Source organism: Amblyomma maculatum, chromosome 10 (genome assembly GCF_055883805.1).
Source record: "Amblyomma maculatum isolate TAMU_Amacu chromosome 10, ASM5588380v1, whole genome shotgun sequence".
Taxonomy (NCBI): Eukaryota; Metazoa; Arthropoda; class Arachnida; order Ixodida; family Ixodidae; genus Amblyomma; species Amblyomma maculatum.
Window position 1 is genome coordinate 92,372,794 of NC_139353.1, and position 23,150 is coordinate 92,395,943.

Here is a 23,150-nt window from a genome sequence, read left to right on the forward strand (position 1 = left end):
GTATTAGTCAATTATTAAATTCAAGTTGTTTGCATCCAGCACTCGCTCATCTAAATTGCGATTCCGCAATTTTGCATTTTTTTTTTCAACCCTGCTCTTAATAATGAATAACATTTTGTTTCTTTCGTGGTGATATCAGCTAATGTTTTGGAGTGTGTTGCTACCGGTTTAACCATTTAATTGTAGAATGAGTTTGCAGACATCCGCTAGAAGAGAACACTGAATGCCTTTACGCAGGTTTATGCTATTGCATCCTGCATTCACAATTCATAATATAGCGAGCCTGGTCTGGCAGCTTCATTCTTGTGTTCCTAGACAAGTTTCTCTACCTTACATGTTAGGTTACCACTGCGCATGAGCGTAGAGCGCCAGGTCTACCTTTCAAGGTAGGCAGCAAGAACCTACACGAGACCTGGGAAGGTAAAATAAGTTGTTTCTCCTATCTTTTTTGGCTCATTTCACGTTGACAAAATTTCATCATTCCGCGCATATTTTGTAAATATAAATTCAGAGGGATATAATTTTTTCTATTCAATATTCTCTATAAACACAATGCCCATTTTTTGAAGATTAAAGAAACGAATTTTCGCATGTGCGGTCGAACCGAAATGGCAGACACCAGCGATTGAATCATTACGCGCGACCTCCTAGCTGTGAAGCAGCGTCCATCAGAAACGTCCAGGGGGTAATTTCCTTCACGTGTACTAAAATCATGTTGCTAATGAATAAAACATTGCGCAATTGTACTGTGGCAATAGCTATCAATGGAAATATTTTCGCATGTTAAACGCCTGCATTCAATTGTATTTTCCTGCAACACGCCGCTACACCCTGCCTTGCAGGGTTGCACTCATGTATTTGTTTTTCTGCCAACGTTTTCGACTGCTTAGTCTACTCGTTCATAAGACTCTGAATGAACCTAATATATTGTTATATTTTGTATAAAGTACATTATTATAAGGGCTGCCACTCTACCTGGTTTCGTACTTTCTCCTGATGCAAGGTCACAGGAAACCAGTGAAGTTGTCTATTAACTCCTGTAGAATGTATATGGCTGCATTTTGAAGTATTCGGGTTAAATTTTTTCAGTGCTACTTGAAGCACCGTAAAATTATAGCTAGATGTTAGAGCGTCTTCTATATTAGGATAATTAGCGTATAAGGGTAATTAGTGGCTCATTAACGTAAGGAAGGGTAATTAGAGTATAAAATAACATTGTGTAGAGTTTACTGTGCTCTACAAAACTCACGAGGACTACAGAAGCCTTCCCACATTATTTCGTACGATGACGCCTTTGAGAAACTGACATAAAGAGGGTGACATAAAAAACAACTATTATGCACATTTTAATTCAATAACTACACAGGCGGCATAACAAAAGCGAAATGAGGAGTTGTCGGCTATGCATGCGGATGGCTTCGGATGATAAACTGGGCGTCCATACTGAGGAGCTGGGCCCAAAACTCCTTAATGTGGGCCTTCAGCAAGAATCCGATAACACGAATCATGGTGGTGACGCCCTTGGGAGCGCCAGTCACATAGACCCAAGGCTCTTCAAGGCTATCGCCGTAGATTTTGAATAGTTCCACGTGTGTCGGGTCATCGGCGGAGGGAAGAGCTATGAATACTAGTCGCAGCTTGCTGCTTGACACCTAAGGAAACAAAGCACGGAACGAAGATTAGAATGGAGCCTCTCGCAGTAGAAGCCGTACATTTTTCCCCGCCCGCGGGATAATGAAGTTGCTAGCGCACCCGAATACTATGCCCAAGGAAGCGGCATCGAATCGCGGCTTCTGCGGCCACTCTTCGGTGCAGGCGAAAAGCTAGGCGCCCGTGTGCGGTGCGATATCAGTGTATGTTAACTGGCCCAGGTGGTCGAAAAACCGGCTAGCCTCAGTAACTTTGGAATGCTAAACCCCGAAACCAAACCAAACTCAAACCAGTTCCACTGTGCATAGAAGCGTTAACTCTCATTCTCCACATTTTGGTAATTGTTTAAGCAGACGCATTCGAAGAAGCAGTATCCAGTGTGTTCTTCAATTGCATATTTTATTTGGTTACCTTTTCTTTTCCGTAAGCAAACATTAGTGCTCATGCAGTCTCCAAGGATACCCCTTAATGTGCCTCTTTGTATATTCTCAGGTATTGGGGTTGCCTAGCCTGATCTTCGAATGTGGTTACAAGCAAGAAAGGAATTAATTATTAGCATCTACATAGGCGGTGCCATGAGAAGACTTGAATATTATACAGCTTTCAAAGAGGCTGGAAATTGAAACGAAACTTCGATTTGGTGAAGGTGAGCTTTTTATCGCTATTTGCTTCTTCGTTTTGTGCCCAACATACTCGGATCACATATTCCTCTCGGAAAGACAGGCCATTAATATTTGTATAAACTGTGAGCGTTTATCGGCGATTCAGACGCCCATGAGTAGTAAGAAACTCGTTCATCTTTGAGGAAAACTGGAAGAAAAAAGGAACTCTTTTGTAAAGCAGCAAGAAGTCTCTTAGTTTATATATGCAGACGACTAATAGGTTTTGTTAAGCAAAATAATAAAGTGAAAACCATGCCTGACAAATCAGGGGCGAAATAACAAAGGTACTACGTCTGTCTTATGAAACGTTCGGCAAAAGGTATTACTCCTGCTCTGCTGCTAAGGACTGCGTGAGAGCATGACAGAACCATGGTTGCTCTCTTTACTGAGCAGGCATCAGAGTAAATTAACACTTTCAACTAGGTGTTTTACATATGTTTTTTGCACTTCTGCCTTCTGATTTCGCTCTGTGCTTTTACTGCTTTTAACTCAAATAACTCTTCACATAGCATTATTGACGCCTAAATATCGTTTATTATTATCTTTCTATGTCGAATTTGGTGTAATCTGCATGAGTCAAGGACGTCAGCGATTCTTGTAGTGATTTCATATCACGTTATCATCGATAATCCAGCAGCGCTTAGTGTTGATTTCCCACAGGAAAGAGATCACTTGGATAAATTCCCTTGCGCAATTATAATTGAGCTCTAACTTGGTGTATGCCTGCGAATCTCAGACAAGTGACTACTAAAAAACGATCGCACTTCAAAGCGGACACATTTACCTTCATTCCAATGTGACCATATGCTCCGCCGCAAGTCTTCCACTCCATTTCTGCTGCCAATGGGTCGTGAGCGAAAGCGATTACTTCGATGAACGTTTTGTTTCCAGCGCAGTAGCTATGGTAATGCTTGTAAGGCCACAGGTTGCCAAGACCGGAAAGAGTGTTCCGTCCAACCTCCAAACCACCTGCAATCTCGTTGCTCGCGAAGATGTCGGGTAATGTAACATTGTTTGGTATCCTCCGCAGGTAGGCATTAATACTCTCTGTCCAGTCCACATCGGGAACACCGGGGCACGGTTCTGGGTTGAAGATATTGATCAGCATTAGTCATGGTGCTCATACATGTTTTTTCTTTCTTGCTGAGCTTTTTTAATCTACATCTCTTCCTGTCTCCGCTTCTATACCGCATATGCGGCATCCCTTACTGAAAAAATCTACTTCACAATATGACAAAAAAATGTCGATAGGTCATAGTCATTCGAAATAAACACATTTCAGTGCCGATGATTTCAAACATATTTCCCTCGTCGTAGAATGCTTGCTTCATGCGAATACATCGCGTCTTGCTTTCCGCGTATATTCGTACGACGTTCATTCATGCTGCATCTTGCAAACGTCATCAAATTTGCTGCAGTATCCTATTTCTTACGCAGATCTGTGACCTCAACTTCACGTGGTCAACCTGCTGATAGTCAGAGATTGAAGGTTTTGTCGTTTGCGTTTTGTTGATTCGTCTGAATATTTTATTTTAAATGCAGTTTATTTTCTTTTTTTGTGAATATAACTATATTTTCGATGGAAGATACAGCTACGTGTATCGTAATTTAGCATGGCTGTACTTTGATGCCAAAATGCGGTCCTTATATGCTGTCTGTATTATAATCTGCTTTATGCCATGCCACGGCGGTAATGGGAGCCGTGACATCACCCGCTTCGAAGAAACATTTCCTCTGATTCGTCGTTATCATTGCCACAATATCCGTACTGTTCGGAGGAGCCTTATAAAATATTGCCTTTCTAAAGGATTGCCACCATGAACATAAGAAGAGGAAATGTACATAAGGGTTTCCATAGAAACCCGTAGGATTGTTTTTATAACTATGAGCTAGTAGTGATAGCTGAATCACGGCCTGACTTTATTTTGCCGATTTTTGCATGAATCAACAAATATCCTGCCCTGCACCCCAGCTGACTACCCTACACAGTTTTTGACTACCACCGCACTTCAGCGACGGTTTCTGTGCGTTTTTCTACTTACTTGTCAGCACTGTGAGTGGCTGGGTATCAGCTCTGCTCAGGCGCAGTGCTACCAAAAACGAGAGAAGCGTCGCTATTCCCACCATATCGACCTCGTAGGCCCAGGTATTTCGATTGGAGAACCTATATGGAAGAAGACGACAATGATATCCTGTGATGCAAAAAAGAACACAATAAACTCTGAATTTGAATACAACTGCCATTTCCTAAGTAGAACAAAAAGAAACATTCTTTGCGGCAAACATATTTCTATGGTTTATGGATTTAGCATTTCAAAGCAACTCAGATATCGCGGGCGATATTGTGAAGGGCTTCGGTAATTTACACCAATTTGAGTTTTTTAAAATGCATATCACACACTGCGCCGGGGGCCTAGCGTTTGGCCTCAATTCGCGTCCTCGAAATAATTTTTGTGTCCTTGGACTAAGCAGTTCTGTGCTGTAACCTCAAAGCCACTGCGGAGAGACAATGCGGAAAGGAAGTTTTGAATCTCTGCAATAAATAGCCTGGGGTAACCGCATTTACCACGGCCAAAAAAAGGAAAAGCTTCAGAGACTCCTTTGAATATATGCAAAGGTACCATTGAAGTACAAATAAAAACATCAAATTGAGAGCGGTGACCTAATGTGTCTAACCACAATATTTTTGACGGGCTTCAGCCCAGAACATTGGATCTAATAGTATCATGAAAATTATAAACATGGCGCTGATCTCTCCCCAATTCTTTCATTTTCTGGGCAGAGCTCATACTACTTTTATATTGAAGTTGTGGCACCGCCACGCAGAAATAGATACGCAACAGAATATTGGCAGTCTACTAGATGGCACTCGGAGATGATCGCGCTACGGCTATCCTTGTACTGGTTAAATAAAAGTAGGAGTACTCTTAAGCTTCGCCTTTAAGAGCTTCACTAGATAGCGGCTGTTCGTTTACGTATATGCACTCGGCATCCAAGACCACCTGAATTTCTGATTTGTAGTTAAAGAAAACCAAGGTGGTAGCTCATCCCAACTTTCTGATATCATGTAGTTTCGTTAGGTCGCCCAAAGCATTGAAGAATTATTATTTTTGTTACCCCTAAATGTCACTATTCAGGCATTACATAAAGTGGAGCAAAACAAAATAACTTAATAGAAATGGTAAAATACAAAGTTCATACATTTAAAGAGAAGGAGGAAGAGGAAACAACTTTATTCAACGCACTATTAAGCGTCGAGAATGTCCTGGGTAAAAGTCACCAAGGCCAACTGGTCTTCCAGCTGGTTAGAGGCTAACCAAGCCCGCCAAGCTGGAGGAGGAGGGTGGGGAAAGTTAGGTGACTGTATTGCAACAGGGCAAAAAAACATGCAGTGTTCTAAGTTTGCATAGTATTCAGAACAATCTGGACAGGCGGGGGAGTATCTGATTAGGCATAGAAATGATCAAGCAGGAGTAGGAAGTGTATTTAGTTATGTGCGTCTACGTATGCGTATTTGCGTGGCAGTGAGAGATTTATCAGGAAGAGGAATTGTACGAAGAGTTTCTCTAATGTTGTCATAGTGAATGTTGATTTCCGTTTTGTAGTAAAGAGTAGCGTCCCACGTAGGTGGATAAGGCTAGGGAATCCCAGGCGCCCGGTGCTGAAGTTCGCGGGCGAGGCGATGGACTACTTCATTGCCTGGGATTCCAGCGCGACCAGGAATCCACCTCAGTTTGACAGTGCTGGTATGTAGTTTGGTGACCGCTATGTGTAGATGGATCACTGCCTTCATGGATCACTGCCTTGTCGTGGCGGAGGGGCTTGCGAAACTCGATGAAGTCGTGAGCTCTGCTGTGTAGGGCCACCCAAGATAGACAGGTCACGGCAGAGAGTTCTGACAAAATGTGATTCACTGGAGAAGGTAATGGCAACCCACTCCAGTATTTCCTGCCAAGAAAACCCTATGGCCAGTCACAATACCATTATCGATATGGCGCCGGAAGATGAGCCCCCCAGGTTGGAAGGCGTCCCACATGTTACTGGGGATGAACAAATGGCGATTCCTAGTAGATACAGGACGAATGAAGCGGCTGGGGTAAAGCCAAAAGGACGCTCAGTTGTGGATGTGTCGGGAAGCGACCGGAAAGTCCGATGTTGCAAGGAGATATATCACATAGCAACAAGGAATGTAAGATCTATGACGCAAGGTAAACTGGATATCGTCAAGCGAGAAATGGACAGATTGAACATTGATATCTTGGGTATCAGCGAGCTCAAGTGGACCGGAATGGGAGAATTTAACTCCGGCGACCATTATGTCTTTTATTGTGGGCACGAATCCAAGAGAAGGAATGGGGTCGCTCTCATAGTAAACAGAAGAATGGGCAAAGCAGTGCTAGGGTACAACCCCAAAAACGACCGAATGATTTCACTTCGGATCCAAGGTCACCCTTTCAACATAACAGTTATCCAAGTCTATGCACCGACCACTGCTGCTGAAGAAGCTGACGTTGAGAGATTTTATGCGGACCTACAATGCCTTTTAGACCGCACCCCATCATCAGACGTCGTTTTTCTCATAGGAGACTGGAATGCTAAGGTCGGGAGTGAAGAAATATCCGGAATTACAGGCAAGTTCGGTCTTGGTGAGCCAAATGAAGCTGGGCAGAGGCTAGCAGAGTTCTGTCAAGAAAACAACCTGACCATAGCGAATACTCATTTTCAACAGCACAAGAGGCGCCTGTACACATGGATTTCACCGGACGGTCTGTACAGGAATCAGATCGATTATATTATTTGCCGGCAGAGATGGAGAAGCGCTATACAAGCAGTAAAAACAAGGCCTGGGGCCGATTGTGGCACCGATCATCAGCTTCTTGTTGCCAAAATTAAGCTTCGATTGAGGAAAACGCAGAGAACTAGAAGGCCTTTCAGGTATGATCTGGATCAGATTCCATTAGAATATGCTGTGGAAGTGAGCAATCGATTTCAAGAATTAGATCTAGAAGACAAAGAGCCCGAAGAGATGTGGACTGATGTTCATGATATAATACAAGAAGTTGCTACTAAGGTAGTTCCAAAGCAAAAGAAATGCAAAAAAGCAAACTGGTTATCTGAAGAGGCTTTGCAAATAGCTGAGGAAAGGAGGATGGCAAAAGGTATGGGGGAAAGAGAAAGATACAAGGTTCTCAATGCGGATTTTCAGAAAATAGCAAGGAGAGATAAGAATGCCTTCCTGAACATACAGTGTCAAGCAGTTGCGGACAACAGCCAATTAAGGAACACAAGAGCTCTGTATAAGACAATCAAAGATATCAAAGGAAGCTTCTGTGCTAAGCTGGGCATGATAAAGGACAACCAAGGCAGGGACCTCACTGAAGCCTCAGAGATAAAGAAGAGGTGGCAGGAATTCACAGTAGAACTGTACAAGAAGGACCCGAATGTGCAAACCCAACATAAGACGGTTGTGATTACTGATCTCGAGCCGGGCATCCTGAAGAGTGAAGTTGAATGGGCCTTAGCCAGTCTTGCTAAGAAGAAAGCCAGCGGAAGTGATGGCATTCCAGCTGAGTTGCTTCAAAACCTCAACCATGACGCTGTTAGCATTCTGCATACATTATGTCAGAAGATTTGGACAACCCTGCAGTGGCCACAGGATTGGAGGAGGTCAGTTTACATCCCCATTCCAAAGAAAGGCAGTGCCAAAGATTGTTCCAACTACCGCACGATCGCACTTATTTCGCATGCTAGCAAGGTGATGTTGAAAATCCTCCAAGGTAGGCTGCAGCAGTATGTGGATCGGGAGCTTCCGGACGTGCAAGCTGGGTTTCGCAAGGGCAGAGGAACTAGAGACCAAATTGCCAACCTTCGCTGGATCATGGAAAAAGCAAGAGAGTTCCAGAAACCCATTTACTTCTGCTTTATTGATTATGCGAAAGCGTTTGACTGCGTAGATCACAGCAGATTGTGGCAAGCTATCCAAGAGATGGGAGTTCCAATTCACCTCATCTGTCTCCTCAGGAACCTTTATGAAGGGCAAGAGGCCACAGTCAGAACTGGGCATGGTCTTACTGATTGGTTTCCGATTGAGAAAGGGGTGAGGCAAGGCTGCATACTGTCGCCCTGCCTATTTAACCTATATACAGAGTGCATCATGAGGAAGGCCGGTCTGGACGAGTCTTCAGCTGGAGTGAAGATTGCTGGAAAACGTATCAACAACCTTAGATATGCGGATGATACCACTTTAATGGCAGAAAGTGAAGTGGAACTCAAGAGACTTCTGATGCGCGTACAAGAAGAGAGTGAGAAGTTTGGGCTTAAACTGAACATTAAAAAGACGAAGATCATGGCGTCTTGCCCTATCAAGTCCTGGAGCATCAATGAACAAGTGGAAGCTGTGATAGATTTTCTGTTCTTGGGCGCCAAGATTACCTCGGAAGGAGACTGCAGCGATGAAATTAGGAGACGCCTGCTTCTGGGAAAGAGAGCAATGGTTAGCCTTGACCGCCTAGTAAAGAGCAGAGACATTAGTCTGCCAACCAAGATCCGTATAACCCGTGCTATGGTCTTTCTAGTTGTGATGTATCGATGCGAGAGTTGGACTGTGAAAAAGGCTGAACGCCGAAAAATTGACGCGTTTGAATTGTGGTGCTGGCGAAGACTCTTAAGAGTTCCTTGGACCGCCAGAAGATCAAATCAGTCGATATTGTCGACCATAAACCCTGACTGCTCATTGGAGGGTCAAATTCTAAAGTTAAAGCTCAGCTACTTTGGTCATCTGATGAGAAGAGAGGAGTCGCTGGAGAAAGATTTGATGTTGGGAAAGGTTTAGGGTCGCCGGAGAAGGGATAGGCAGCGAACGCGATGGTTAGATGGCATTCTCGAGGCATTGCAGACGAAGCTATGTGATGTTAAGAAGATAGTGAGAGACCGGAAAGCGTGGCGTGACATGGTCCATAGGGTCACGAAGAGTCGGACACGACTGAACGCCTGAACTGAACTGATGTGTAGATCATCTTGCAGTTCTTGAGGAGTGCTGTGAATGACGTGTAAAGCCTGTATTTCAACAGTGTATGTTGTATACTGTTAATGGTTCGGGGGTGCCTGTGCAAGTTCCGGAATACTGGCGACTATTGGTAGGCACTCGAGAGTAGCTGTAGGAGAAGGAACTATGTAAGGACCGATGGTTTGCGTCACTAACTCACTGCAGCTTTCAATTGAGCAATCAGCCTCTCTTGCGTTAGTTCGTGACGCATCTGGATAGACGTTCGTAGAATCGGTAGGATGAACTTGATTGGAAACGCGAGCGGAACGTCATTGGCATGATTAGTTTACTCATGGATATGATTCCAATGATACGGCAGGACGATACGTGAGGGATGTGTGATCAATCACAATGCAATGTTGGTCAATGCAAATTGGTAAAAAGGCTGTGAGAGGCCATAACAACAAGGTAATAGTGGAAGAACTGGGTTAAAGACACATGTGTAATAGATTTTATCCTGTGCAATGGTTCGATAATGTCTGGCGAAATTTAGTCGGGTCGCCTTCGTTTACAATGTATTCAGGTGGCTGGTTACAGTTTCCTAATACAAATGGCAGGAACGATTTATTTTGTGCTAATGGTGATCAGCGTAAACATTAAATGCAGAGGAATTTGAACCCGTGGAGCGATTGCAGATAGTCATAATTTTCAAGATGGTCAAAAAAACTTTAATACGTTTAAAAAAAAAAAAAAACTAGGTTCGCACGGGCATGCCAGCTGCCACCTGGAATGTCATGAGGACTTGTAGGTAACAACATCGCGGAAATGTCAAAGCTGGCGCCAGATTTTTTGAGTAACGAGGTGTCTAATTTTCGTGATAAAGGTACGGTGGAAGAAGAACGGAGGACAACTTACGAACACATATTTTGTTCTAATACGGGGTAAGAAAGCGCAGCAAGAAGAAATTTATAGCGCTGTAGCATGTCTTCTGCTACATTGCCTCGCAGCCAATTCGCAATGCTTTTTCTACTGACCGACTCGCCGGAGGTCATTTAATGTCATTCAGTCTTCGGGAAATCTTTCTTTGGCACTCGCACATTGCTGCCCTATATAATTCGCGCGATGCCATAGCGGTGACTGCCTATAGCCTATATGGAGATTGGTGCAGAAATATGCCGCTAAGGTACGTTTCGCGCAAGCGCAGACATTTTGCGCAAGACGCTGATTGAAACTATGGCCTCCAAATATAAGTATATATCTCATTATCTTCCTGGACGCAAGCATTTGTGTGAAATCCTTGTTTTATGATCCGTTTCACATGCTGTAACAAGATTAGATATTCATGCTCATCCTTTGAAATCCTCCACAGAAATCTCGAAGAGGGCTTACCTTTGAAGCTTGCGGCAAAACTGAAACCCTTCAAAGGATCGACGACGCGCTTCACCGCCATGCTTCTTCGTGCTTTTATACGGCTCGATAGAATAATCTTCGCCGTCTTTCAAGCATATCGTCACGGCACGCAATCCGAGTCGTGTCATATCTCGTCCCAAAAAAATACCGCCGAGGACATTACTAAAAATGGCGCGACCGCCAGCGCGACGCGTGTAATTTAACTTGTGACCTGGCTGATTGTTGGATGCCCCCATCCTCTACATGTTTGTATTAAGAACACAGCTCTGAGAACCCTTTTGTGCTCAGTGCGGCGGGAGTACTATCACTCCCCAGCGTCATTCGTTGCGGGTGCAGATGCCTTACAAGCGCAATCTTATTTCGTCCTTGGAGCCTCTTGCTCGCACTGAGAACAAGAGAGTTATGTGGCAACTGATTTTCTAGTCGTCACCTCTGCCTCACTTGGAAACAAGTTATCTTACTCCTATCGCAGACATTGACGTTTTATGTGTCTGTGACCTTGCCAGAAAGTAAAAGATATATGTTTATATTGATAGCTTGAGCCGCCTGGCCTACATCGAGAGCAAAACATTTTTTTCCGGACGTTCTACCAACCTGAAATAGTATGTCTGCTAGGTCTAAACGAGTTTCTCGTTACAAATATTGAAATAAATGTCTCGTTTATTTTTTTTGTCAGAATTTATGACCTATACCATACCCTTGTCCAGTTATAAAAACATCAAGATCCTGTCGTAACGCTAACTCGACAAGGCGCTCACTTTGGTAGCCTGCTGAAACTTCGAGTTGAGGAGGGACGGATGCTTTGAAGTTGATCAAGCGAAAACTAGCAGGTTTAGAGCATTATTTGGAAAATTTATTTCAATGGTAAAAATGGGCAAAACATCAATATTGCAAAGATTTAGGTGTTCACTGCGAAGAGCGGTTGGTTGGTTGGCGGGGTTTAGTCCCAAAGCAACTCAGGCTATGAGAGACGCCGTAGTGGAGGACTCCGGAAATTTCGACCACCGGGGGTTCTTTAACGTGCACTGACATCAAACAGCACACGGGCGCCTTACTTTCGCCTCCATCGAAAAGCTGCTGCCGAGGCCGGGATTCGATCCCGCTTCCTTGGGAACAGTAGTCGAGCGCCGTAACCACTGCGCCATCCCGGCGGGACTGCGAAGAACGATTGGATGAGCCAGCCATTTACCCTTTGCCCATCGTAGGGCCTGGTGTCATCGACTGTACCGGAACCATGGAAGAAGGCAAATATTATCCTGATTCATAAAAATGGGGACTCTAATGACCTTAAAAATTACAGACCAATCAGCTTACTGTCGGTTACGTATAAGGCATTTACTAAGGTAATCGCTAATAGAATCAGGACAACCTTAGACTGCAATCAAGCAAAGGATCAAGCAGGTTTTCGGAAGCGGTACTCCACTATCGATCATATCCATACCATCAACCAGGCTGTAGAAAAATGCTCTTAATGTAATCAGCCCTTATACATAGCATCCATTGATTACGAAAAAGCATTTGACTCAGTAAAAAACCTCGGCGGTGAGCAGCCATTGCGAAATCAGGGGGTAGACGAGCATTACGTGAAAGTGCTAGAAGATATATATATTGGCTGCACAGCAAACATAGTTCTGTATAAAGAAAGTAACAAAATTCCCATAAAGAAAGGAGTTAGGCAAGAAGACACAATCTCCCCATTACTATTCACAACTTGCTTAGAGGAAGTATTCAGAAACTTGGAATGGGAGCAGTTAGGGATAAGGGTAGATGGAGAATACCTCAGTAATCTGCGATCTGCGGATGACATTGCCTTGCTAGGTAACTCGGGGATGAACTGCAAATAATGATTGATGACCTAGACAAGAAAAGTAGAAAGGTAGGCTTAAAAATCAATATGCAGAAGACTAAAGTAATTTTCAACGGGAAGGAGCAGCAGTTTAGATTAGGTAGCGAAGTACTGGAAGTAATGGACGAATATGTCTACTTAGGACAGGTAGTAACCGCAGATCTGGACTATGAAAAGGAAATAACAAGAAGAATATGGTTGGAATGAAGTGCATTTGGCAAGCACTCGCAGATTATGACTAGCAGCTTACCGGTATCGCTAAAGAGGAAAGTGTATAACAGTTGCATATTACCTGTACTCGCCTATGGGGCTGAAACGTGGAGGCTAACCAAGAGGGTTGTACCTAAGTTGAGGACAACCCAGAGGGCTATGGAACGAAATATGGTAGGGGTAACATTAAGAGATAGGAAGCGTGCAGAGTGGGTAAGTGAAATAACTTAAGTTACCGACATTCTAGCGGAAATTAAGAAGAAATGGACATGGGCAGGACATGTAGTGCGAAGAGAGGATAACCGATGGTCGCTTAGGGTAACAAACTGCATTCCAAGGGAACGAAAGCGTAGCAGGTGGCGGCCGAAAGTTAGGTGGGCGGATGAGGTTAAGAAGTTCGCAGGGGTCAAATGGATGCGGCTAGCACAGAACCGGGCTATTTGGAGAAATATGGGAGAGGCCTTCGCTCTGTAGTGGGTATAGTCAGGCTGGTGATGATGATGATGATCGTAGGACAGATCCCTCTAGGGTACATCACTCAGATATCGACAGCCTATCACGCACATCGCTATATAATGGGAACGATGCAAGGGCTAGTCCAGTATTGTTCTAGTAAGCGGGCCCACTGAGATATCTTGAAGTCCATTGGAAGGCGAGAAGGTAGAAAGCGCCGTTTCCTCAGAAAAACCTCGTGTCTCAGAAGCACTTAAGGTCGAAAAACAAGCAGTGCCGGCTTCCGACAACGGCGTACTTCCTCTTTTCATACCACTACTAATGAATAGTTGCTTTCATCGTCATCAACCTTTCTTTTTGCTCCCAACGCCTACGGTCCGTTGACATTGTCTGGCATTCGTTGTAAATAGGCAGCTCTTCGCTGAAAAACTCTTGTATTGGAGCGGCGTTTCTTTTTTAGTTTTCTTTTACTTGTCAGACAACACGCTGATGGCTCGGCGGCTGTACATTCTTGACAGTCCTCAAAACCCGCCACCACAATAGCTTAAATTTGAATTGTTCTATGCCAGCTAATCGCAGGCGCAAAGGGCGTCCAAGTACTCAACACCGAAATTTAAGAATTGTGCCGAACTGACAAAATTCAATATCATTTAACTGTTCATGGCGGCAGGAAGCTTCATAAACCAAATTTAGCAAGCCCGTAAACTCTCTTTCACCTAACATTGTGTACCGAGCACTGTTAGTTTTTTCAGGTTTCATAATACCTCCTAACAAATCCGCACAAGAATTATTAACTAAACTCAGACATTTCAAGCGCATTAACGAGTGTCGCAAATAATTTCTTATCTAGCAAAGGGGCACACCAAAGTATTTTAACTGACTTCATAATTATACATATAAATAACATGTATTTGCGGCTACTGTTCGCAATGTTTACACCTTTAATTATTCCGAGGTATGATTCGAGGTCAATATTGTCACGTAGCCGTTTAGGCCCGTAACCAGAAGGTTGGTTTTAATAGGGGGGGTCGACCTAGAAGGCACAGAAGAGTAGGTCCAGAGAGCACTGAGAGACAGCAGCCGACTTCAGCTTCTTCTCGAACGCCACGAGACCACTTCTTCCAGTCCGCGCACGAGACTCTCGATGAGCTGCCGCCTAGCGGCTGCTGTTGCACACGCTACATTACCCCCCTCTCTAAAAAAATAAATGCGAGTTTGGTGAATTCAAAAGCAGAAAGAGAAAAAAAAAATAAAGCAAGAAACATGCGGTAGGCGGTGCGCTAATTTTCTCGCGAAAAGTACGGTTTCATGCGCACGACATGAGCAACCTAGGATTTCTGCTGACGACGAGTAGAAGAAAAGCCGTCCGGAAGCACTTCGTAACTCACGTCGCTCAGCTGACGGAGCACTTTGTATGGGCCAAAGTACTGTTTCAGAAGTTTTTCGGATAGTCCCCGACGTCGAATCGGAGTCCAGAGCCACACTCTGTCGCCGGTTCGAAAGTCACTACACGGTGGCGGTGATCGTACCGCTGGGCGTCTCGACCTTGCTGGTTCCGGATGCGTGCCCTCGCCAGCTGTCGCGCTTGTTCTGCGCGTTGAGTGAACTCCTCGGCGCCAACTTCGAGGTCACGGCCGTCGTGGGGCAACATGGCTTCGAGCATTGTCGAAACTTCACGGCCATACAATAAGGAGAAAGGCGTCATTTGCGTTGTTTCCTGCTGCGCCGTGTTGTACGCGAACGTGACGTACGGGAGGACGTCATCCCAAGACCGATGTTCAACATCCACGTACATGGACATCATGTCGGCGAGAGTTTTGTTCAGACGTTCTGTCAAGCCATTAGTTTGTGGATGGTAGGCTGTTGACCTGCGATGGGTAGTGCCGCTTAGCTGCATGACAGATTCCAGTAGCTTGGCAGTGAAAGCAGTGCCTCGGTCCGTTATTATAACTCTCGGGGCGCCGTGCCTGAGGACTATGCGTTCGATGAAAAATTTCGCTGCTTCGATTGCCGTACCACGCTGGAGGGCCTTCGTTTCAGCGTAACGCGTAAGGTAATCTGTAGCGACAATTATCCACCTGTTGCCGGAATCAGAAATTGGAAAAGGACCCAACAAATCCATGCCAACTTGTTCGAATGGGTATCTTGGCACTTGAACAGGATGTAGTAAACCGGCCGGTTTCACAGGCGGTGTTTTTCGTCGCTGGCAATCATGGCATGTTCTCACGTAATGGCGTACTGCGGCCGCAAGGTTTGGCCAATAATAACTCTTCTTAATTCGGGCCAGAGTTCGAGCATACCCCAGGTGACCCGCGGTGGGCTCGTCATGACATGCCTGTAAGATTTCTTCGCGAAGAGACTCTGGTACGACGAGGAGATAATCTCTTCCCGTCGGAGCGAAGTTGATCTTGTATAAAACATTGTTTTGCATGCAAAACGACGAATGCGTTCTGGCGAAGAGACGGGGAATTTCTGTAGTGCGCTCTTCTAGAAAATCAATAAGTGGTGCGAGAGCCGGATCATTACGTTGCTGCTGCGAAACAGTGAGCGCGTCGACGGCTGCGATAAGGGGAAAGTCTGGTTCTTCGTCTTCCCGCGCAGCCTCGACAGGTGAACGGGACAAGCAGTCAGCGTCGTTGTGCTGACGTCCAGACTTATACACGATGGTCATGTCGAACTCCTGTAGCCGTAAGCTCCATCGTGCAAGGCGTCCGGAGGGGTCTCGCAAGTTTGTTAACCAGCACAGAGAGTGGTGGTCACTCACAACCCGAAAGTGCCGGCCATAAAGATAGGGTCGAAATTTCATCACCGCCCATACAACGGCCAGACATTCTTTTTCGGTGGTTGAATAGTTCGATTCGGCACGGGACAAAGTCCGGCTTGCGTATGCGATAACTCGCTCGGCACCGTCTTGCCACTGGACGAGTACAGCGCCTAGACCCACGTTGCTGGCATCTGTGTGGACGAGAGTCTCGGCATTCGCATCGAAATGGGCAAGTACAGGTGTTGTCTGCAAGCGGTGCCGTAACTCGTCGAATGCCTTTTGCTGTTCGTCCGTCCAGGTGAAGGTGACATCATCCCGGGTGAGACGTGTCAACGGAGCGGCAATGCGTGAAAAGTTTTCAATAAATCTGCGGTAATAGGCGCAGAGGCCCAAGAAACGGCGAACTGTCTTCTTGTTACATGGAGTAGGGAATTTGGTGACGGCAGCTGTTTTAGCGGGATCGGGACGAACTCCTCGATGGCTGACGACGTGGCCCAAGAACATGAGCTCTTCATAGCCAAAGTGACACTTTTGTGGTTTTAACGTGAGGCCGGCAGATCTGATAGCCCGTAGCACAGCGGAGAGACGTTGGAGGTGTTCCTCGAACGTTGGTGAAAACACAACAACGTCGTCCAGGTAGACTAGACACATCTGCCATTTAAGACCAGATAGAACTGCGTCCATCATTCGCTGAAATGTCGCTGGAGCGGAGCACAATCCGAAAGGTAGGACTTTGAATTCATAAAGTCCATCGGGCGTGACAAACGCTGTCTTCTCGCGATCACGTTCATCGACTTCGATCTGCCAGTAACCGCTCTTGAGATCAAGCGATGAAAAGTAGCGCGCGTGGCGCAACCGGTCTAATGAGTCATCAATGCGTGGCAGCGGGTAGACGTCTTTTTTTGTGACCTGATTGAGCTTACGGTAGTCCACACAGAACCTTAAACTGCCGTCTTTCTTCTTAACGAGGACAACAGGCGAAGCCCAGGGACTCCTCGATGGCTGGATGACACCGTCATTTAACATCTCGTCGACCTGTTGAGCAATGACTTCGCGTTCCCGCGGTGACACTCGGTAGGGGTTCTGTCTGACTGGTCGGGTGCGGTCGTCGGTTATTATGCGGTGCTTGGTCAAGGGCGTCTGTTTAACCGCGGAGGCGGATGAGAAGCAGTCTTGAAACTGAAAGAGTAGCCCAACGAGTCTGTCCTTCTCTGCCGGTGATAGAGCGGGATTCACATCAGGGTCGAAGTTGGGCGTTTGGCTGGCAGACGTGTTGGTCTCAAGAACAAAGCAGCCGTGGGCTGCTTCTGCGACACCTTCAAAGTAAGCTACCGTGGTGCCTTTAGCGATGCGTTGCCGTTCGTTCCCGAAGTTCGTAATCAGTACGTGAGCTAGACCATTAGTCAGATGAACTATACCGCGTGCAACACAGACTCCATGATGTAACAGAAGCTCTATGTTCTGTTCGGCAACACCGGCAGCACAGGACTGATCGTCGCACCTGACTGCGACGAGAGCAGACAAACGCGGCGGCATGAATACATCCGCGTCAACGATGCGTAAAGGTGCGTGGCGTCTTTCTGAGTCAGCGGTCATCGTTTCAGCGTCGAAAACGTTACAGTACGGCGAGGAACATTAATAATCGCCCCATGCTCACGTAAAAAGTCCATGCCGAGTATGAGATCCTTGCAGCAGTGTGGCAGGATAACAAAAACGGCTACAAAGGCTGAATCGGCGATGGTTACTCGGGCAGTGCATCGTCCGATCGGCGTCATAAGGTGACCGCCAGCAGTACGAATTTGCGGCCCCAGCCATTCAGTTTTCACCTTAGAGAGCCGATCTGCGAAATTTTTGCTTATTATTGAGAAGTCTGCTCCGGTGTCTACCAAAGCTGTTACTGGGTGTCCGTCGACGAGAACGGAAAGGTCGGCGCTAACAACTTGATCGGCTTGAGGTTGATTGGGAGTTTCGGATTCATGTGGCGGCGGCGGCATCCTAGTCACAGCATCGGACTGAGTCGTCACGGGGGGGTCTTCGGGATATCGGTTCCGTTCGTCAGCAACCTGCCCCCCTGAGGTCGCCGCCTTCAGTTTCCCCGGTGTGGGCTTGGCGACCGGCGCCTCGGCGCATCATTAAAATCACGGCGGCTAGGTGACGAGTAGCGCGCGGGAGAAGACTGTGTACGGTTGCAAGAGGTTGCACGGGTTGCGAGGTATTCCTCGATTTCTGGAGGGCGTTCGCCGACCCGGGGACGCGGGGAATCCCGAGAAAAACCCCGAAGACCGAGCTCACGGTATGGACAACGACGGTACAAGTGGCCGGGTTCTCCACAGTGGTAGCACAGCGGCCGTTGGCGAGGAGTGCGCCAGACGTCTGCCTTCCGAACCGGTGGCTGCATGACGGGGTTCTGCTGGGGGGGTGGCTGGTAGGAAGGCTGGTAGTATAGTGGCTGAGGAGCGGACGGCTGTATGACGAGGCTCTGCTGGTATGGCGGCTGGAAGGACGGTTGGTAGAACGGTGGCTGCAAAGTGGGTGGCGGCTGTGCTTCGAATCGAAGCTGTTGCGCAGGAGGCACTGCAGGCCGACGAAGAGCCGCTGCGTAGTTCATAGAACGTGGCTCCGACGGTGACTCAGGCGGGGACAATGTCTGCCGTATTTCTTCCCGTACGGCTTCGGTGACAGCCACGGCAGTCGGGTTAGGCGATCCAAGGTTGAACTTGAGGAGCTCCTCGCGAACTACCTCGCGGATCAGCTCACGCAGAGAGTGATCGCCAGTGGATCCGTTCAATGTGGCCACACTGCTGAAAGGCTGACCACAGGCAGACTCCGTGCGCCGGTATCTTTGCTGCAGGGCTCGCTCAATGAGGGTAGCTTCATTGATGAAGTCCGCGACGGTTTGAGGTGGACTCCGAACCAGACCAGCGAAGAGGGGTTCTTTTACGCCCTGCATCAGGTGGCGCAACTTCGCTGATTCCGTCATGTCGGGATCAGCCCGTCGGCAAAGACGCGTCACGTCCTCAGCGAACATGGCCACGCTCTCGTTTGGTAATTGCACACGAGCTTCTAGGAGGCGGCGTGCGCGATCACGGCGGTCATGGCTGGAAAAAGTGTCCCGCAGCTGCTGGCGAAAGGAATCCCAGCTTTGAAGACTGGCTTCCCTATTCTCATACCATGTTTTTGCGCAGTCCTCAAGGGCGAAGTACACATTGTGCAGCTTCTGAGCAGGGCTCCACTGATTGAATTGCGCCACTCGCTCGAACTGGTCGATCCAGTCGTCGACATCTTCCCCAGTAGCGCCATGGAAACTGGGGGGCGAACGAGGCTGCTGAAGCAGCAACTGGTGCTGACTTGCCTGTGCCATTACAGAAGTCTCGAACTGCTGATCAGCTGGCGTCGGTTCAGGTAGAGGGGCAAATTCCGGCGCCAGACCTCGGAGGCGACGGCTGCAGCGATGAACGGGTGTCGACACGAGCGGAAGCCGGTTGGGACTCGATGAGCGGCTGCGAGAGGCCCGAGACATGTAATTCAAGGCCTCACCTCCACCAGTGTCGATGAGCTGCCGCCTAGCGGCTGCTGTTGCACACGCTACAATATAGAGTGATCACAGATATCTTGTATACTTGTTTAACAATGTAATACATTATTACACGCTGTTTATGTACCAAACGTTTTATAACATCTCCATTACTTTTTTGAGCTTTATTTGAAGACTGCTAGCTAACTGTAGTAATGTTTGTCACCATAAGCCGTATCTGGCGGAGGGGAGCCCTGAGAAACGGAGTAGAATCTGAACCCTAGCTTAAATGTTACCAAAACGAGGAGGTTACGTATCAAGAAAATCCAGTCTTGTATAAGCAAGGTAAGCGCCGCTTTAGAGTGCTCTCAGGTTAAGCAGTTAAAATCAAAGCATCCAGAATACCGTTTTCAAGATTACTTTAAACTAAAGTGTAAATATAACCTTGCTCAAGAGAAATGTCTTGAGTTTTAATAATTCTTTTTGTATCAAGGCTTTAAATGTCTTGGTATAAAGCGAACAACGGAGATGAGATTTCAAAATCCCTTCATACAGATGAAATCTCAGGTATCGCCTTTGGAAGTCCTTCCCTTATACAATGTCTTAAAATAAAGCTGTGCCACCAAATAACCAAATAACCTTCGATGAGACATGACAAACAAGCCTTGTAGCAGCACATAACCTATCACTTATCACCTGATATAACCTATATATCACCTGATATACCCTATATATATCAGTGTGCAGATTCCGGCAATATCTAAGGAACTGCCGTTTTTTTTTAAATCTTAGCAGATCGTTTCTCTTATGAGATGACATAAGAAATTCGATACGCAAACGCGGGATATAAAAGCTTTAGATAGGTTGGCATGGATAAAATGGTGTGCCGTGGTTAGGATGCTTAACTTTTGCGCCCAAAGATGCGGGATAGAATCCAGTTCGCGGCGGCCGCTTTTCGATTGGGAGGAAAAGCAAGGCACCTGTGTGTTGTGAGATGTAAGTGCACGTTAAATGACACCAGTGGTCCAAATTTCTGGAGGTTTCCACTTCTTCTATCATAGCAATCATAGCCTGATTTAGTTTGACACTTCAAACTCCATAAACCAAGCCAAGTTTTAGTATTGCATGATGACAGCACACTGTAGCTACGCCGGTGGGGACCTCACATTACCCCGTCACACGGCAGCATTGTAATTGCTGATATTACTAGCCGTAGCAAAAGGAAGTCCCGAGAGAATGACTAGGCATTTGCGGTAGAAGAATGTCAGTTGTCAGGGTGCATCATCCAGCCACGTTACCTGTCAGGCTGCGTATTTCCTCTGAAGGCACTTGCTTCACTTCACATTGTGCTAGGGTTTTCGCAAGTATTCTTTGCCTACCATAGGTATTGTCGTTGTCAGTTTTCCCTTTTAGGTTGGCTTACATTTGAGGAAAACTTCGTTTCTCTGAACAACAACCATCGGGTGCCGGCTTAGTTTTAAGTAGATGGAAATTATCCTATTATTGGTGCCTGCAAACACGACTCTAGATACCTCTTTTGTGAGCGCTCGCCCGGTTGTGTATTTGCTCGCCCCAAGTTGTCGGTCTGAAACAACTGGCGGTGATGCGCAACACCAAACGCGTGTTGTCATTAGGATTATTTCAAATAGTCTACTTACGCAAAATCCGTGTTCTGATTGTGTTTCTCAGTTAACGACTCGCCAATTTCGATGGTCGGAGTATAACGGTATCGCGGTATGCCGCCGAGTTGAAATCAGTCTAGAGACACTAGGTCAATATTATTTTACTGTTAAGGAAAGGTCATTCACTGTCTGCACCTTTTATTATAGCCACCTTTTCTTCAGCACCACAAAGAAGCACTACATGGCTGTTGCTGCATTCTGCTACACTGTCACTGGTTTCAACATCTGCTTTTTTTCCTTATAAAGCGAAAGCCAAAATGCTCTCGTTCTTCCTATTCCCTGCTTCGGGCATTGTGGCTTTTGGGATCGAATAATCAAGCTCATTCTTACGGCGATTGCAGTTGGGAAGTTGTATGTTATGATTAGAAGTTAACAGAATTAGAGCCGTGGCCGGAACGAGTAACACTGCCAATTTGCCACTCAGGCACACTCGTGCGTGTTCATTAAATCTGGGCTTTAATATCTAAGCCACCTTGAACTGCTCATAGGGTGGTTACTGACTACTCTATACTGGCTGATATATGCGAGGTAATACAAGCGCAGGAAATTGTGAGGCCCCTGCAGGAACTGCATTGGGAGAATGCGAAAGCGTGAGCGTTGCGACGACGTTTTTGCTTTTTGTTACTTGTATACTTTGTAATGTGTTTATGTTCATATCATTTTACATTTTGTGGTCTGTTCATGCCGCCATTGCTCTCGCCGGCTTTCGGTGGCGTACGACGTCTTTTGCGCCACGCGTATTTTTTCTCTAAGTTTCTTTCTTTCTTTTATCTTTCTTCCCTTTCCTCTTTCAATTCTCCTCTCTTCGCAGCAGGCAGCGGCGGGGCCTCAGCTATAAAGCTGTTTAGGATTCCTGCGCATTTTTTTCTACAGTCGCTACAACACCAGTGTCCACATTTCGTGTTCACATTGGGCCTCAGCAGTGTCCTCATCAACACAGCTTATTAAGGCTTTGTCCTAATAAATGGCATGGGACTAAGCGAGGAGCCTTGTACGCAATGTAGCATACGAAGGTGGATATTGGAACTGCAGTCAAGATAATCAACACCATCGTGTCAAACCCCAGATGTTTTAGCTTAAACGTCCGTCCCTCGATATTTCAGCTGCTCGTCTGGAAAAATGATACAGCTGCAAGATAAGCGTGCATTTTCAATTTTCCGCTTTAAGTTTTATACCTACGGAACGCGGAGATGACAACTCCATCCCAGCGTTTTTTATGCTGACATAGCCCAGTACTAAAGCATACTGCTGTTTTCCATGACATAGAAGGAAGCTGGGTTATCCTTATCTTAAATGTGCCTGTACCTGCTGAGCTGGTGTGAAGTTGATTTGTTTTGAACAAAGAGAGAAACCTAGAGTTCGAATAACTGTGGGTGAACGAAAGCCTCCGAAACGCTAGGCCTTTGTGGAGCGTACGGCCGGCAATTCACGCTATGTGCGTTTGCATTCTCTATTATCATAAAGGTTTTTTTAAATAATTCCATGGAGAAATATGTTCCGAGACCATTTATACCCAGGAGGCCTAATGGTTCACAATTGAATTACACCAAATACTGCAGGCCGCTTTGAGCGTATCTCAGCAGAAGGGGGCACACTTCTGTTGCACGTTAAAGCCTTGCGCGTCCTGCGATAGAACCTATTATACAATTTCGATTAGTGTTGCCCAAAATACATTATCTGGCCAATTGTATACATAAAAGTTCAAGCATTTTCCTTCCCAGAATGTCTCTAATTTGACTCCCGTAACTTGCAGCTCGCAAGGTCTTCTTGTCAAGTTAGGAGGGCACTGTGTTCTTATTTGAATTTCGGGAATATTAAAATGTAAGAAGCGTAGACATCGTTGGGGAGGAGGTGCTGCATTTCTCTAAGGTAAGCACGTTTACGCTTTTTCTGTCTGTTATGCGTTTTCGGACATAACTGCATCCTAGCGTGCATCAATCCGTCAGCAAGCTTTCATGCGCGCGCATTACCTTA

General features: G+C 46.2%; 1 protein-coding gene across 1 annotated transcript in view; it reads right to left on the reverse strand.

Annotated features, from left to right (window-relative positions):
- Nucleotides 1-1,390: 1,390 nt before the first annotated feature.
- LOC146177015 (uncharacterized) overlaps nucleotides 1,391-23,150 on the reverse strand; it is a 121,807-nt gene continuing 100,047 nt past the window's right edge. The window contains exons 2-4 of the mRNA XM_084581071.1: nucleotides 4,355-4,476; nucleotides 3,097-3,395; nucleotides 1,391-1,652 (exon numbers count right to left, since the gene is read on the reverse strand). Of these exons, the coding sequence (XP_084437197.1) occupies nucleotides 1,401-1,652; nucleotides 3,097-3,395; nucleotides 4,355-4,439 (636 nt within the window). The 5' untranslated portion in view covers nucleotides 4,440-4,476 and the 3' untranslated portion in view covers nucleotides 1,391-1,400. The remainder of the gene's footprint in view (nucleotides 1,653-3,096; nucleotides 3,396-4,354; nucleotides 4,477-23,150) is intronic.